The 19,171-nt window shown below is 37.7% G+C and overlaps 1 protein-coding gene across 1 annotated transcript in view; it reads right to left on the reverse strand.

Moving 5' to 3' along the window:
* LOC139714443 (probable protein phosphatase 2C T23F11.1) overlaps positions 1-17,923 on the reverse strand; it is a 38,170-nt gene extending 20,247 nt beyond the window's left edge. The window contains exons 1-3 of the mRNA XM_071626149.1: positions 17,810-17,923; positions 3,920-4,028; positions 397-480 (exon numbers count right to left, since the gene is read on the reverse strand). Of these exons, the coding sequence (XP_071482250.1) occupies positions 397-480; positions 3,920-4,022 (187 nt within the window). The 5' untranslated portion in view covers positions 4,023-4,028; positions 17,810-17,923. The remainder of the gene's footprint in view (positions 1-396; positions 481-3,919; positions 4,029-17,809) is intronic.
* Between the last annotated feature and the right edge of the window lie 1,248 nt (positions 17,924-19,171).

Here is a 19,171-nt window from a genome sequence, read left to right on the forward strand (position 1 = left end):
TCAATGCAGTGTGCATACACAAGACAAACGCTTTTGGAAATCTTGGATCCTTGCAATATTCGCAAAAGTTTCATGCATGCAAAAATTGCTGGTTTTACAGTAGACTATCTTTTAACTTTCCATGATAATATGGGATCTCAGATTAAAGTTAATGTGATACATGACCTGTCGTTGAGTAATTCCTTTAACACTGGGGCACATGAGTTGAAACCAGCTGTAATCATGTGAGTGGAGTGACTACATGTCAAACACCATCCTGAAAATCAGCATGTTACAAAGAGGGATTTCTCTTGTTGCAAGCATAATACACAGATTGCTCTTGTGTATTATCTCCCATCGTTATCATCTGCATGCTGTGTCCAAAAGTCAAGAAACAGTAATAAGTTTACGACTGACCTCCGTGACCATCATACACGGCGAAAAAAGCAGCATCCTCATCTTCGTCTATTGCAAGAAGCTGTGTGTGTGCATCTTCCATATCTGTAGTGAAAATGCTGGTTAAGGATTCTTCTTGGAAATGGATATAACAGGCGCCCTGCCAAGCACCGTATGGAAATCCCACACACTCTCTCTGTGATTACTTGAACACTCAGACCGATACATTGTAAAACTATTGTTGTTGTTTTTTAATTGTTATCAACTACTAGCAAAAGATGATACTGCAAACTGTCTTCTAATTTCATCTGAAGATGTTCCTCCACTCATCCAATGCAATATAAAATGATTTTGATGAATTTCCAGAGAACTGGTTTTGTACAATAATGAAAAAAACAGTGTGTGAAGTTGAACTACCAAAGACATCAATATTACTCATACTTTACATAGTCTGTATGATGTCATCTGCTGCTGTGCAAATCAACAAAAACCATCCCTTCAAATTGTCTATACATTCCCTTTAACTGATACTGCCATGCAGAACACACAATGTATGACACACAAATAATACAACAGGATGAATGCATGGGCATTGTTTGTTCAGAGGAAGTACCATGGTACTTGAGATATAAATGTGGCATCTACGGTACATGTACTCCGAAGTTGACCCTGAGTCTTGGCAGTTGCCCAGATTTATATTCTTCAGACATTCTACTTTGACCTGGCCACAAAGATCTTCACAAACCTTTGTTTTCTCTAAGATAAAATCAACCCAGAATATTTTGTTTTCTTGCAGCAAATTATTGCACTGATGTGACAACCTAGCAATAGTGACTCTCAGTTTATAGGGGGTATCTCACTGAGTGGCAAATGTTTGCGAATGTAGCCAATCTTAGGTCATGTTAAGGTTTGTAAAACAGTTGCAATCTAATTCGCAAACAATTTTCGTTGTTTCAAACAATTTTTCTGTCACAAGAAACTTTGAACATATGTTCCAAATTTCTTTGCGACAAGAAACACTGTTTGCAAATTTGATTGCAACTGTTTATGAACCCTGACAAAACTCAAGATTTGCTACTTTTAAACATTCGCTGCTCTGTGAGATACCCCCTTTAAGGATTGTAGCACCTGAATAATTGACCAGCACCATGATTTCTACAAATGTACAATGCATTTGTCTTACAAACCCAAGAGAGTGATGTGAGGTGGCGATATGTTTGCCTCCTCATGTATTTGCACTCATGACCAATCCCAATGTTTCTTTTAGAAGAGTGTGAAAATCTACAATACCATACAAGTATTGTTTCATGTCAAATTGTCAATGAAATCTCTACAATTCTGCCTATCTAATATGACTCCCTTTGAAAGATTCAAAATGAACACAGATGGCATGGCGTGGACTGGCAGTTTACTTGTCACAAACTCCCTTTAGTTTTGTTGAAATCAATATTCCACCCACTAAAGTCATTACAAAACTGACATTTATCAGTGGTAGAGACCCTGTATGCCCTGGGCCCCGTTTTATCAAAAGATATTTATTTATAATTGATTTTAAATTTCCTTAACACACAGGCTGCCAGAGACTTATGATTGAAATCAACTATACAATCAATTATAACTCTTCATAAAACAGGGCCCTGGTTTTATGCATACATGTGTGATAAAACTCCTTAGCATTCAACATCTCACAATTCATATTCACTTCTATCCATCATACTAAATTACACCCCACTAGACTTTTTTTCTGACATTACTGATCGAAAATAAGCATTTTAAAGTAAAGTACACTGGCCACATGTTCGTTTCTGCAATTTCATTAGCACCATTGTCTGTCCTACTCAAAGCTGTTTTGAAAGGCATGTACAGTAGCTACTTGTACATCACACATCAGTCTCAGACAACAATATACTTGTACACATCATAGGCATAATAAAACATACATGTACAGCGTACACTCCTGACAAACGACTCAATTAATCAAAGTGTTGGATGCAAGGATGAATACAAAGAGTGATCAATGGTCATGTAGAAGAATACTGCAGGGTTGGTTACTACAGCAACTAAGGCTAAAACCTCCATTTCTGATGGACAGTTTAACAGCACAGAATTTAGTGTCCTGGTGACCATCGAGAGATTGTAAGAATGGCTATGACCACACTCAGATTGCTCTTGGGTGATGTTGTAGTACAATTTGTAGCAATGTACAGAAATAGGTTACCATGTGTGAGATGGTGCATATTAACTCTGAATACAGCATATCCACATAGATGTCGCCTCTAGCAAATTTAATGCTTACGAGTGTACAGTTGATATCAACACTGGATAGAAAAGTTTCCATTCCACTTTTAAAACATCTACGGTAGGAACATGTGAACAATATACATGAACAGTTTTCTAGACACAATCAATGACAGAAATGTAGTGCTCTTTCTGAGCTACAAGTAATTCACATTATAGAAAATGACATTAATAACTCATGAATGTTAAATCAAATGACAAAGTTTTATTTGCATTGGTGGTTATACATGAATCCGATTTGTAGTATGTTGGTCTTTCGTGTGTTTTATTTTATTTTATTTTTTTTGCTTTGTTTTGTTTTGTTTTGTTTTGGTTGTTTTAGCTCTCTGACTCATGGGCTGCTGCTAAATTACAATTCGTCACTACAAGAGAGTTTAAATCAGAAATCATGTTTCTGAAATGTATTTTCATATGTGTGTAGACAGAGTCACCAAGCGTTCAGTTAAACAGAAAGGAGTCTCCTCCCCGTCCGCAAACTGATGATGAAATTCCATGAAACAGCTGTGTTACAATACATATACGTATCTGTGCATTTTGCTCTAAATACGCCTACACAATTTGACAGAATCTCACATACAGTGTATAAAACATATATGCATCATAGCGGAAGTGAATACAAGGTCAAGAGCTGTTCCACCTCCTCAATCATGCTTTCAGGGGCCTAACCATTCAGATTACAATTTAAACCTGTGTCCCATATCGAGCAAAAGTCAAATGAAACACACACCCCTGCATTGTGACTGCTAAACTTGATTTCAGAAACATGTTTGTGAGAAGAGCATTCAAGACTTGCACAAAATTTCTTGATTAGCATGAAACATGTCTGAAATCAATTTAGAAAAAGACAAATTCTTCATTCATAAGTGTGAAAGCCAAAAAAAAGAGGAAAAGTTAGACAGTCCAACATATCACTGAAGTATAGGGGGCATGTGTATTCACGGAATGAACAGATATCAATTTGTACATTAGTAATGAACACCAAATAGGGGAGAAAGGATGGAATTTTGAGGAAAATATATTAAAATAGGTTCTCATTACAATACACCTTTAAAACTCAAAACTTGAATATTTGAAATTTTTCCATTTTTTAAACATCACTTAATACCATACTTAGTACCCTTATTACATACTGAATACAAACACGAAAACTTCTGAACTCTGCACATTTCTAATTGTTTGGTTTTTTTTTTTTTTTTTTTTTTTTTTTGGGGGGGGGGGGGGGAGGGGGTAATTAGAAAAAGGATACTAATTCTCCATCCCTGCATGCATGAGGAGCCGACTTTGACGAGGTGATTCTCACATGCCGATGTCTCTTTGGCGGTGACAGGTTCTGACAACGTCTGACCCATCTCTATCTGTGAGATGAACACATTGGATCAATGAATTAATTCACAATTTGCATTAGCTCAGAACACTACCTACTTTCATTGGCTACTATGTGATAATAAGATCTTTCTGAACTTACAGATAACCCCATTAATATTTACAAAACAGTATTGAGTGCAAGTCATAAGGAAAATTTCATGGTTCAGAGTCTCTTGAGTTTGCAAATTACTAGTTAACTGTTTAATATTCATGAGACTTGCCTCCTGGATATCAAACTATTTCAATCAGTTCAAACATGAACTGTAATCAGCAGTATAACTAATTGGACCCTGTGAACCACAAACCACACAAATATGATACCTGCAGAGCTCAATGTAGACTGACTGAAGTCAGGGCTGCCAACCTTGAGTGAGAGTTTGGCGTGAGACACTGCGAGGGAGCAGAGCGACCTCCTGGCTAGTGCCTGGCGGCCTGCTGTGCGGCCGTACATACGTGACGTACATACGTACACAGTCAGTGTATGTAAAGCGATGTTAAGCACACGTCATAGCCATACATGTACTGTAATTTGCCGAAAGTACAAGCTACAAGTACGCTCACGCGGTATAGGTAGAAACCAATCGTAATCCAATAGCTCGTCTTTGCGCGCGAATTGATAATGATTATTATATTGGTTAAGCTTTACACCTGCGCGGGTAAATCTCAAAATTTGGGGCTTGGGCATATCGATATTCGGAATATCAGAGAATTTAGAGATGAAATTTATTTTTGTAGTCATGTACATTCCATTTTTGGGGTTTAGCGTGAGATATCGTTAAATCAGAGTGAGACAGTCAAAATTGGTTAAATTGCGTGAGTCTCATGCTCAATGCGTGAGAGTTGGCAGCCCTGCTGAAGTTACTGGCAGTAGCATACACTGTGCTCACACAAAATTTCTGCATGTATTCACAGCTAACAGTACCTCATACAATGTACACGTGTACATGTACATGTATGTTGATGCATCAGGAAAATGTACATGGCTCTATAACATTGCAATACGTTGTGATCAAACTGGCTCAATAAAAGTAGTACAGTGTATCAAACATGCCTATGACTGATCTGCAAATTTGTACACATTCACTGACCTGTGTACAAACATACATCACTGTATGTCAAACCATTCAATCTTGAATCAACGAAAAAAAATACTGGATAGCTTGGACCTGCCAATGCCCTCATACAAACTTAAAGGGAACGTTAACAACAAAAGAGAGCTATGTTTGTAGGTGAGTAAACAGTCAGCATGAAAGCTATATGTACAGTGTTAATATGTCAGATGTTGCCCTGTTGGATGACTTTCATTGACATTTACATTGTACATGTACAACAAAACTGCTACATGTAGAACTTAAAATGTACAATACATAATTACATCTTGTAACTGATGAACTGCAGTAATGTTTGCTGAAAAGTTACATTGCTTTCATTCATTTCTGCCAAGCCAATGACAATACTGTATTAGTTTCTGGTGGGTGCATATTTCATCCTTTAATCCCAGGTCATACAATGTACACATGTATATCATCTAAAATAAACATTACATGAAAACAAAATGTGAACTTCAAAAAAAGAAAAAAGGCCAGAAGCTACAGTCACAGGTGTACATTACTTTGATGTTAATTGCAGTGACCCTGACCTACAGTACATATATGTAGAAATATTAAAGCCCACCTGAGGCTGAGATACCAATAATTTAGTGCTAAAGTTCTAAAACAGATAATTTGTGGGACTGTACAAAGCACTGCAAGATACAATACTATGCATGTAGTTACAGGGTAGATTAATACAGTGATCTACAACAATGTAGATCAATCTGAATGTCTTGCGTACATGTACATTGTATAGTCTATACAGAAATGATCTTTACACAAATACATGTTGTATGAATTTTGTTTTGATGTAACTGATTCATATCTGAAAGTGAAACCAGCTCCTGCATAACACATGAATTACAGTGCTGTGGCAATTGTTGATGTTGTAGCCCTGCACTGACAAGTACCTCGGCGTAATATATCCAGTTTTGGACGTTGCTGAGTATCCACGTAGAAGTAGAAGTAGAAGTGAATGCACAGACAATACTGTACATGTACAAGTACATGTATATGTAGGCGTTTGGTCACCAAGCTACACAAGTACAAACTTGGTGAAATTGGAAGAGAAATTTTGAAAGTACACATGTAAAAACTACAGTTTAGCTGAAAACAAGTACCAGATGCAAAAACAAATAAATAAGTAGATATTCAGAACAAAACACATACAATGCAGAGCTGCAAACTTTTGTGAAAGCCTTTCAGTACTTTGATGGTTGAAAATCAGTAATTTGCACCTTTTTTGAGTGAAAATCAGTAATCCTCAACAGTGTAATAGAATATATCAGACAATGATTTCTAAAATCAGTAATTTGCTTGTAACCTTCAGTATTCTTTTCAAATTTCAGTAGAAATTACTGAAAATCAGTCATAGTTGGCAGCTCTGACAATGTACAGTGTACATTGTACAGCAACATTATAATTCATAAACAAAAACCAAAGAATGCAATACTGTAAAACATGATATATTCGCGGCATGAATTTTTCACGAATTGGAGCCGACGGCCTTTTTTGCGGCATGAAATTTCGCGAACTGCCACTGGCATTCAATGCATATAGTGTAGACAAGAACTTTCACGTGCATTTTAATTTCGCGAATCTTGGCGCTCGCGAAATTCGCAAAATTAAAATGCACGCGAAAATTCCTCGTTTTACAGTAAGTACTGTAAAACGAGCAATGTTCGCGTGCATTTAATTTTGCGAATTTTGCGAGAGCCAAGATTCACGAAATTAAAATGCATGTCAAAGTTCTTGTCTACATTTGTACACTATACACATTGAATGTTAGAGGCAACTCGCGAAAATTTTATGCCGCGAAAATATCGTGTTTAGCAGTATCTGTCAAGCAATACAATGTAACATAGCTTGCAGTTTACCTAGTAATGCAGACTGCTAGCTGAACTGTTTTTATTGTGGTTCTAATACATAAGTACGTGTACAACACCATTTTATGTATGTACAGGAGTCATTTTTATGTACTGACTAATACTGTATTAGAACACCAGTGCACTATAACCATTGTGTTGCATACAATGACCTACAAGTAGTCTTCAAGGCACTGAGCAGTACTGATATATCACTTACAGCTGTACATGCAGTCCAGCAAATCTACAGTACCTGGTTGTGTACAATCTAAGTATGCCACACTACACTACATGTACACTTGTACAGAATGAAGGATGAAGGAACTATGCACGATATTATACAATTGACATCGGCAGTGACCTTTAATATCATTCTCACAGGAAATTCATGCGTTTCTGTTCAACAGTGATGGAGAGTTACACAAAATAATTTAAAGTGCTTCCCCCTCATCAAATCAATTGACATACTGTTGGAAAGTCATTTCATAACTTTTTTAATTCTGAAATAGTGATTACTTTAGTGTTGTTTGTTATATTGTGATGTGAATCTCACTACAGTACAACATGTACTACGTAAAGCAAATAGAGAATTTGTAGATAACCATTATGATATGTGCTATATAAATCACAATTATTATTACATTATTATCATAACCATTATCATTATTATCATCATTGTTGTTATTATAATTATTATTATTACAGCTGTATTATCATCATTATTATTACTACACTACTACAAAGTGTAACTACTACTTGTATCATTATTATTTACATTTTAGGGGCATATTCTTAAAAAACAAAATGAAAAAAGGACACCCTACATGTACATACATACAACTCATGTGATGGCTGCCTGTACATTGTATTTGCACAACAGGCCAGCTTACCAGTATGTATTCAAAACCTATTATGTGAATTTACGTTTCCCTGTGGACAAACTTCAAAGTAACGAAGATATCAAATTACCAGGTACATAAAATGTTGATGAGTATGAGCAGGCCTCAGCCAAGCTTTCCTGGCTGACAGCAACAGTCATTAACACGATATGTCTACAATGTCAGCGCATCAGTAAATAGGTCTACTCATATCAAACACGAAAAGTGAAAATATGGTCCTAATACTTTCTTGAAGTACAAAACAAAAGAGAGAAAAAAAGTCCCTGTGAATTAGTAATCTTGCTGATTACCACTTCATTTCACAGTACAGGCTGATCTTTGCACTGAGCCAAAACAGATGTCCCTCCACAAATAGCAAACTTAACTCATAATGGTTTAATATATTGTACCTCATTATCCACAAGACAGGCACAAAGTTCAATACCCTTTGCTTTTTAAATAGACTATCGGAGATAGGTCATTGTAACGCTGTGTATACAATGTATAAATGATTAGGCATGAAAGCAAGACTTAAGGGATGGTATGCTGGTAGAAGCCACCTAGTGAACCCAGATATTGGATGAGCACACATTGTACACTGTGAATAATCCAATATTTTTACAATTACTGTACCTTCCATTCATAACCTTCTGGTGTGCAAAGCCTGCATTGCAACATTTTACAAGCACATTGTGCCAACTACTTGCAGGACATATTGTCACATCTACATCATAAACGAGCATGTAAATGATCAGTCTGTATCATGTAATGGCAATTTGATAAGAATATCACAGTATTGAACACTCTGAATGCATTACATGTAGCTGTGTGGATGGGTAAACACCTAAACATTGTAAAATTGTAAATGTACACTACTGTATGCTGTTATTTTCGCGAGGGTTTAATTTTCGCAAATTCCGCAAATCACAGTTGGATTGCGAATTTAACAACACGCGAAAATGCCTCAATGCACTCGGGTGATAGTGCATTTACATTTGTGTTGACGTCAATTCGCGAAAATAACATCTTGCGAAAATGTCTATGACCTCTTCATTCGCGAAAATAACAGCATATACAGTATACACTGTACCTGACAAACTCACCAATCTACTGACAGAAACCCCCTTTACGAAGACACTACTTGTACTAGACAAGCAGTCACACACACATGCCAAATAGAAACAACAAAAACAAAAACAAAAGCAACTCAACAACATTGTATCATTTCATATTGTGAGGAAATTACTGTTTGCATGTATGTGTGGACACAAGTGTATTATTAAGTGTGGATCTGTGTCTGTACGTACATTGTACATGCAAGTACCAGGTATGCATCATTATCCTAATGGCAGATGAGAACAAATGCATACAAATATACAAATGATGCACAGGATAGAGTGTGTTAGTGTAGGCGTGGTGCACTCGAGGGTATTTACAATTGTGGAACATGCACGAGGCGAAGCCGAGTGCATGTTGCACTACATTGTAAATACCCGAGAGTGAGCTACGCCTCCACTAACGCCACGAAATAATCCTGTGCATCATTTGTTTTATAAAATGGGTCGAAAATTCGAAAACTAACATCATTTTTCAGCGTTTTTCACGTACCTTTGTGGGTCAAGACGTCCGAAGATGTTCGTCCCAAACATTTACGCACGTCGCACTCGCGGAAGTCCCGCACATACAGTATAAGTATAATGGGGGGTTGGGTTTCCGGACACTTAAGTTCCCGCATGAAAACTTACTTATTTTACATAGAATATGCACCCTTTACCTTAAAGACTTGATATAGACTCCTCATATAGGCCTACTAGACAACATACTCTGAAAACGGCGTGAGAATTAACCTGCTAAATCGTTGGATTTGCTCTTCAAAGTGACTCCATGTACGCGTCCGGTCCCATAACGCTTGGTCTACTGTACTGTACAAAGTGTACGTATAGTAGAGTATACGTACGTACGCCACACATGTTATGCACAAGGGAAGACAGGCCGGCCGGCCGGCAGCCCGAACTAGAAGTTGTTTACAGGATTGACAGCGCGTATGCATGCAATTCATCAAAGGAGCCGCCGCGCGCACAGACGATCGGCAATCTACCATAGGATTACAGGCAGTGCAATTGTACTGAAGTAAAGGAAGGAGGTGTGTCTCATTTCAGCACTTCCTATTGGCTACATTCTTGAACCCATTTTATAATATACAAATGATGCACAGGATAGAGTGTGTTAGTGAAGGTGCGGCGCGCTCGAGAGTATTGACAATGGTGCGACATGCACGAGGCGCAGCCGAGTGCATGTTTGCAACCGTTGTCAATACTCGAGAGTGAGCCGCACCTTCACTAACGCCACGAAATAATCCTGTGCATCATTTGTTTTATAAAATGGGTCGAAAACTAACAGCATTATTCACGTACCTTTGTGGGTCAATACCAGTCAGCTACATGTAGCACTCGCTCAAAAGTCAAGATGTCCGAAGATGTTGGTCCCAAACATTTACGCACGTCGCACTCGGAAATCCCGCACATAAGTACTGTACGTACGTATAAGAGTATACGTACGCCACGTGTTATGCACAAGAAAGGCCGCCGGCTGTTGTGGCAGCCCGAACTAGAAGTTGTTTACAGGATTGACAGCATGTATAGTAGCGCGTGACGCACTTGTAACAACTGATTGAGTGCGCACTGCTAGTGTAAACATTGTGAGGTACGTCAGGCCCCGGCCGTGCATTTACAAATGTACTAAGAAATTAATGCACGCACACGTGACTCATTTCAGCGCTTCCAATTGGCTACATTCTTGAACCCATTTTATAATACAGTATAATAGTGTCTGGATACCAAAAGGCATTTCATCATAGTCACATTCAATGTCATGATATTAAAGGGTAACTCTTCCCTGTGCTCAAGTTGACAATAAACAAAATACCAACAAGTAGTATTTTATCAAACAGAATGTAATGTCTCATCAAACTAAAAATAAAGTTTTGCAACTTGATATCCATAAAAATGGTAGATCTATAAAATCACATACATGTATACTATATATTTGCCAACTCGTGCGGCTATGATGTCATTGTCTTGACAATTCTCCGATTCAAAATATAGAAATAATATCAAAATAATGTTTGGGGATTATAATCTGGCAACTGAAACCCTCATCCTGAATTTGATTCACTTAATTCAATGACAGACTTTTTGACTCCGTGCAGAGGATATTCTTTGTCCAATTTGAATTACGAGTTACCCAAAGTATATTTCTAGTGAAGATTTGTGCACAGGCCAATTGGAGACTTGTTGACATCTCACAAATTTGAAGAATTAACCATGACCAATATCCTTTAAATAAAACTAAATTTGACCTAGAATTATGAGGGTACATCAAACTTTTAATAAAGGCCTCACATTATTTCTATTCAAGCAAACTTGCATTATGATATCAAAATGCTCTTAAGAAGAACTAAATTGTCAATTGAAAAACAACAACAAAAAGACATTCATAAAACTGCAGTTTGATTGTAGATATAGCATAAAAGCACTGCTGTGACTCATATACACCTCATATATGGACGCTAATGACGGACAGTCAGCAGGGCAAGAGTACACAAGCTTTGCATTTCCTCTGTGGTTCCTGTTGAGCAGTCATTTGGTTTTCGTGTTTCTTTTGTTAACTTTACAAACCACTATTCATATCAATACTACATGGACTACTACAGACCCAACAGACATCTCTTACCCTCAGGTTGCCGTAACATTTTGTACGTTTGTACTGGTCAGTGATTTGACTACTGGTACTTATAGCTTTGCGAGGCAAACACAGAAATGTTAGTTTCTATGTACTGGTACTTTAAAAAAAAAGAAACAAACAAACAAAAAGAAAAAAAACAGACAATATTGCCTGTTTCAGCAAAGGAGATGATAAGTTTAAGTACAAGACTCACGGGAGGTCATGACCCTCAGTTGGTGTACACCACACATGCTGATATTCTCTGATTGTGCTCGAAGATGCCTTGTCACTTATTCATGTCGCCATGGAAACATGTCTGTAGGGTCACCATAGTCTCTACTATAAAAAAGCAAAATCTCTCAAGATAATTTCTACTTTCTTGAGTTCTTCCTTGCTTTAAATGGATGGAACAGTTGTATGCATTCTAGAGCAGTCTAGCTGAGTATACACACAACTGTACATTGTGCACACATTGAGAACCTCACTGCAAGACAGCTTCTAGAACTGAGTGGGGACACTAACTGCACCCTAATCTGAGACAGCCCAGTGTATTGTATCAAGCACTATACTGGAGGTCAGTATTCTGTAATAAAAACCAACACAATCTTACCTATCAGAGCGATATGACACTAATACTCATCACGTTATACCCGTATCTAGCAATTCTACAAGTCATGACAAGGTATAAAAGTTTGTACATTGTATACAATATACCATGATTATGCTAGAAATGTAGTACTCACTGGTAAGTAAATTTGCTTTTATTCATTTCATGCAGCAAAAAAAAAAAAAAAGAAAAGGAAAAAAAAAGAAAGGAAAAAAAAGAAGAAGCTACATGTAGGATGTCATCTTCAAAACACTGGAAATGCTGTCACTTTCATTTGCCATTTACAGTGTACATGTATCACCACTCAAATCATGCTGTATGGTGAGACTCCCACCTCAAGGTGCCAAGGATAATCAGCAAAAGTATCCAAGCATGCAACTTTACAATGTACAGGGTAAACCTAAAATGTAATACATGCCTCCTCACGTGTGCATATAAAATTGCATGTACAGTGTAGTATGTCAGTTTGGACAATTACATTTCGCATGTCATTATAGGATCTTCAGCTACCAAGACCACATACAACATTGTCTACACACAGAGCACGGCATTAGAAAAGATACTTCCCCTATTTGCCTGAGTGGAAATTTGGGCAAAGGACCCATGCCTCAAGCAGGCAAGCGCTCTTTCATTTCACTTGCCAGAAGTGAGTTTTAGATGCCCAGGGCAAGTGAGCAAGTGAGTTGGAGCAGACTGCACAGATCTTGGTCGAGACAGAAATTACAGATGTATATGTACACATGCAATTCACACCAAAGAACTGGAACAGTCAAATATTGTCACCACACTTTTTTCCCCTCCAGAGATAAAATCAAAGGAAATTCATTAATAAAACTATGAAATAGATATTCCACGAATGAACTTTTATTGAATTTTGACACAATATTTTTCAAAATCTGTAACTGGTAGCTTTCAGATTTTGACCTTTGCCTAACCTTTATCTGAATATTTGTATCAAGAATTATCCAATAAATGGACTGGAAGGAGATAGCTTGCTGCACCACATTTCAAATTTCAGTGAATTTCCACTACTGAATACATGATACATGTATAAAGGGAAAAAATTTTGGCACCAATCATACTCTGTGACCACTGACCTTGGTTAAGTTTTTTTTTCTTTTGTACCTTAATACATGTGTACAATGTATCAGCAATTTCTCTACACATTGTGGCACATGCGTACTGTACACATGTAAACATACAAATATTTATTTCATTATAAAAATTTGTATTCAAATCATGGAAATAACAGACATTGTACACTGCATAGGGTTATTTCCATACTGTCAAAAATCATGTGATATTAACGAGGATACAGTGCAGAAAATTGTACATCAACCTGCATGTTTTAGTACAATGTATGATAAAAAAGATTAAAGTAAATTTACATAATTGTAAGTTCCATATTTCCTTACTTTCTTGATTGCCAATGTTGACTATCTTCCTGTTAGTGGCTGTCATTATATTTTGCGATGGTATTAAGGTGCCTCTGAGAATACAACTACAGTACTATAATTTCAAAGCCCTGTATTTACATTTCTATGCTCCACTGAAATGCTAACAGGCAGAATGTTCATACACAATCATTGAGCATGACACACCTTTGTACACACTTTAGTATTCCTTCTTGTACAAATTTTACCATTAGCATGACATACCAAATTATTGTTTATATTGATGCATTACCCCTATTTGATTGTTATTGGTACTATAATGTGTACTTGGCTATGTTCTTGCTCAGAGCAACTGAATTTTTTGTTTATACAATACACTGAACATGGAATATTTCACAGTGTGAGAGAAGGTTCATGCTCTGCTGAATGCACCTAAAAATGTTACCATAACTTTCCAATGTTTTTTTTTTTTTAAGGTACATGTCTCAAAATATGTACATTATATGAGGGGCGATTTCATGTTTGGTGGTGTTAGTGTTACCTCAAGCTGTGTGAGTAGCACCAGCGACAATTCTGAACTGAATGCAGTTGGCTTTAGCAGGTTGACCTCAAAATTATGATGTAAAGACTAGTTGCGTTAGCCTAGTGTTGGGCTCAGAATTGGATGCCATCTATCAAACTAGAGCTCCACTATTTTCGTTGGCATTTTTTTTTTTTTATCCTATTGGCTAACACTAATCCCTAGGGATTACCAAATTTGTAATTTCAAGGTTGTTGTTGGTGTTCACTCTTTTATATAAGTGTGACACCTTCATTCGCGTCAAAAGATGCACATCGTCCCAACTCACATGAAGTAGTGTGGCTGTACGTGCATTATATGCATAGCCTATACATAATGTATATACTAAAGCAACAGTCAATCAAATAATGGAAAGTACCTGCACACAAGTTACACTCTAGACATGGCCACATAAATTGAAATCTGTGCCTGCAAAAATCAAGGTTTTGGTATTTTGGGGATGTTCAAAATTTTGTGCCAATTCAATCCTTCTTCAACATCAACTGTCGCATTCAAAACATTCACATCTGCATCCTTCACCTAGACTGTTGGTAATAGATGATTACAATTGGTACTGCTTGTTAGTCTGACCACTGGTGTTGGAGCCCAATTTAAAGCAGTTGTATGGGAGATAACACCAGCGCAATTCTGCTCTTGTGTGCCAATGCAGTATAATTTCTTTATAAAAGTTTCTTGACATTTGTGTGCAATCACAAGCATGTATTCTGTTGCCATTGTCTCTTTGGGGGAGAATACATCACATCATTAAAATTAGCATAGTATATTCAAGTATTACATCATATTTGAGCCACCAGAGGTATCTTCCCCTTCACAACCAATTTCATTCTGACAGGCTGGAATTGCTCTTTGCCATGGTCTGCAGCCCCTTAAAGTCGAGAAATGAAGAAGTCATCAAAAGTAACCATACCATTACCATGTTGTAGTATACATGAATTTTGTATAATGCTGTGTCTTCAAGGAAAACTAGAGTCAAGATAACTCAGGTAAATCAACAACAACAAATGAGTCAATTGGGACAGAGCTACTGGTATTCCAATTATGATGGCATCATCAAAGGTATGTAACTGATACAGTACTTTGCTTTTCCCGAGGTCAGTCTGATCACATGCGGTCAATTGTATCTGATAGCGCATTATGGAGGCATACTGCTAGCATCATACAATGTCAAGGGTATGTTGTATGTTCCTTTCAAAGCACATTTCACTCCTTTTTTCAGCTCCATGGTTGGCTGCTGTTAAATTCTTACCCTTCATTTGATAGCGGAAATGTTAATTCACTGGCACTTTGTAAGTACATGTACAGATGTATACCATAATGCTTGCAATATTTTGGACAGTGTAGAGGTCTAGTGCAATATACTTGTGACTTGTAATTTCATGTACAGTATTAGGCTTCTCTTCAAGTTTATAATATCATTTCCATCAATAAAGTCTGAGGTCATATTTTGCAGATTTTACATATTTTTGCAAATAGATTAATTCACAACATAAAGCTGTACATGTTCATCGTTAACATCACTTCTTCATCAATGACTGCAACTCTCTCTCTCTTTGGAAATCTTGGATCATATGGACAAACAGTTGTAGACTAGTATAAAACAGAGTAGTTCCAAGACTAAATAAATAAAGTAAAAAGCGTCTATCCTACATTTTGCTGCACAAACAACCGAGGCCATTTTCATACATGCTTGCTCAGGTCAGCAACATTATTAGGTCCTACATCTGATGAGCGACCAATGCATTAGTTCGCGTTTTCGCGTTTCTGCCAACGACGTGTCGTTACAGATATCTGTATCGGCACCCGCACCAAGGTTTGACCTCCCGTGCCAAGGTTCTACCGTGTGCATAAGTACATAGGTGTCTAAATGCAGCAGGCGGTCAATTTTTGGATGCCATTGTGGTCAAATTATGGGTGGCTTGTGTTAGATATCTTTTTCAGTATTCCTGTCCTTTGCAAATGAGCAAGCTACACTGTATCAACAACATCGATGCAATGCTGGCCAATTTGCAAGCACTGTTTCCTGTTGTTACTACAGGTAGGTTCTACTACTAAGTACTAGTATGGTCAGGTGTATAAAGCGAGCATAATTTGTCCATTGCTGCCTGTCATCAATCAATGATGACTATAGAATGGGTAGCGAGAATCCTGCGATCTCATTGGTCAAGAACTGTGTGTGGATTTTCTACTGGCCACACGCTGCTCGACAGTGGTAAACATGTTATCGCGCACTTGTAGCAAGAGTATCAGTGCACTTGTAACAAAGGTTCGCGCACTAAGCAAGCGTTCGCACACTCAGTACGAGATGCCTATTACATTAGCTGAAAATCATGCATCCAGTACTTTTGCCATGCATCCAGTAATTACTGGATGCATGGTTTTGAAGTACCGGATGCATGATTTTGGGGATTTCGTCTATGGCAAGCCAAAAGGAAATGCATCCAGTAAATTTGCCATCGGGGAACATGACAAAAAAATGGATTTTTGGCAAGAAAATTGTCTCCATTCTATAACACAGATGACGCACATATGTCTCATGTGTCAGTCTGAATAGTGTGCATGCAGTAACTACTACAAAAGTGGTTTCTTTCGCGTACAGAAACTTTCACAGTTTCTGTCGGTGCCAACTTTTTCGCGTGTGTTTAAATTCGCAGTCGGTAATGATAGCGTTGTAACAAGCGACGAGTTCAAAACATTTTCGCGTGATGTTAAATTCGCGGTTCAACCACAAAGCGCGAAAATAAAACCACCGCAAAAGAAACCACTTTTACAGTATGGAATTTAGCCTAATCCACTTGGCTTCGCCTCGTGGGTGGGTTAAGCATTCCATAGTTACCTTATACACACAATTCCGACTGACGCACTCAGACCTGTGCATCATTGTATAGAAAGCTTCTACGAGTTCTAGACTCTACTGCTGACAGCTGTACAGTCAGTGTGTAGCAGTGACTTGACCGAAAGATTGGTCTGTATCTGGTCGTCGAGGATGTGTTCCGCGGAGACTGCGTCTGACTTCACTAAACCCCCTCCTATACACGGAGGAGAGCGGATAAGTAAAAAAATTATAAAGACTCCTGTCTAAGCAGTGACAAGTTGCATTGTATTAATAACACAGACAGACGCCCGTCGCAACTTCTGAATGTTGCTGTGCCCTGTGTGGTTCACTGCACAGGGGCTGTGCTGTGACTCGCGCGAGTCTGAGACTCGAGAGTTTGAAAGATGACAATAAATGAATAATGCAATCTGGATCAAGATTGCCAAGAACATGAAGAACGTCTACTACACTAGTCTAGGCCTAAACCGTGGCATGATGGCACCAACAGCAGCGATATTAGCATAAAGGGTGACTCAAAAAGAAAATTAGAAGGGCAGTCCATAACAAGAGCTATCAAACTTATCCACATAGTTTGGCGATCACAACGTCATGACAAACGATACTACAGTATGTGTACGACGCGAGCCACCCTAGGCTAGCTAGCTAGCCTCGACAGTCACCAACAAAACTGCTGAACTTCGTTCGTAAACAACCGAGCTCTGACACTCCTCACGCATCGTTTATGAAGAAAGACATAATACATATTCCTCATATCAGTTAATGAATAATTCGTGCTGCATGAGCACTCGTGTAGATCTTACCAATTTTACTCTCAACTATGTCCCAAATGATGAACGTTTATGAGTCCATTGACACGGTTGTCTATATCGGTCAAGTACCCTGTTTCTGACTGTCATGTACGTGCATTGATCATGCCTCCAAAAACATGGCACCGCCGCTGCGACCAGCGCTAACCATGCAGCGCATTTCAAACACAAGCTCGCCGAAATTTCCACAGTCACATTACGCAGCTAGCACTTCCATTGCATCGCGATCACATCAATCGTGTGACAGAATTTTAAATAGCGCCATCTTTTGATGGAAGATTTATCTTGATGTTAAAAATTATCACGAATGACACAGTGCAATGGGATTGATCTCTCAGCCACGCTGGGTAAAAATTTTACAAAACAATGATTATTTCATGCAGACATATAACAGATATCTAAAATCTCATTATTCTGTCAACTTCATGTCGATTTGTGAAGGGTTCGATGGAAGACTTGTCAGTTGATGAAGGAACCTTGAGAAAAGGCGCATGAATTGTGATGAAACAAGAGCATATAGGGAAGAGATAATGACTCGGGCGACGAAGAGGTTAGAGGTTATATCGATATTTTTATATCATAATAGTATTCCTCTATGGAAAGTTCATGTTGATTGTTTACATAAATATTGTTGTCTAAGAATGCTGGAATATTTATAAAGTTAAACATCTTTTCCCAAAGTCAAGATTTCATTCTTTGTTTTCAATTCTATTATTACCGTGTAACTTCAACTATAATAACGGAATACTATTGGCCTGGGGAAATTGCTCATGCCAATGAGATTTACACATTCTTGGTTCAGAAAAAGACCCTGCGAATAATAAATCGTGTAGATTTCTTTGATCATAGAAGTTACAATTTTTTGTTTCCAGTAAATTGATTTAAAAAAATATCAGATTTGTATTACTTGTATCACGTTGGAATATTCATGTATAATTTTGAATATTGGCGACATACATAGGATATCCCCCCCCCCCAGATAACTAAAAACAGTGATATTCATTCTTAATATTTACAAAACACAGTGCATTTCATGGCTCCTATCCCCCCTTCCTAGTTTCAAAACACTTATACAGCTCCTTCATTTGGGAATGAGTTAGATTCTGATTTGTTCCAATCAAGTTCTTTATATCTCAAAGCTAATTTCCTAAATCCCTACTTTTTATTGTGCCTCCCTGATCACTGGAAATAATTAGGTTTGTGTATATAGGACCCTACTCGTATAATAAAGTCTTACTCGCGGGTGATTTAAAGGAAACCAAAACCCCCAAGAGAAATGTGGATTGAGTGAATAGTGAAAGCAGCAACATTAGTAGAACACATCAGTGAAAGTTTGAGGAAAATCGGACAATCGAT

This window comes from Diadema antillarum, unplaced genomic scaffold, assembly GCF_040938485.1.
Source record: "Diadema antillarum isolate AM-2024a unplaced genomic scaffold, OU_Dant_1.0 seq00002275_RagTag, whole genome shotgun sequence".
Lineage (NCBI taxonomy): Eukaryota > Metazoa > Echinodermata > Echinoidea > Diadematoida > Diadematidae > Diadema > Diadema antillarum.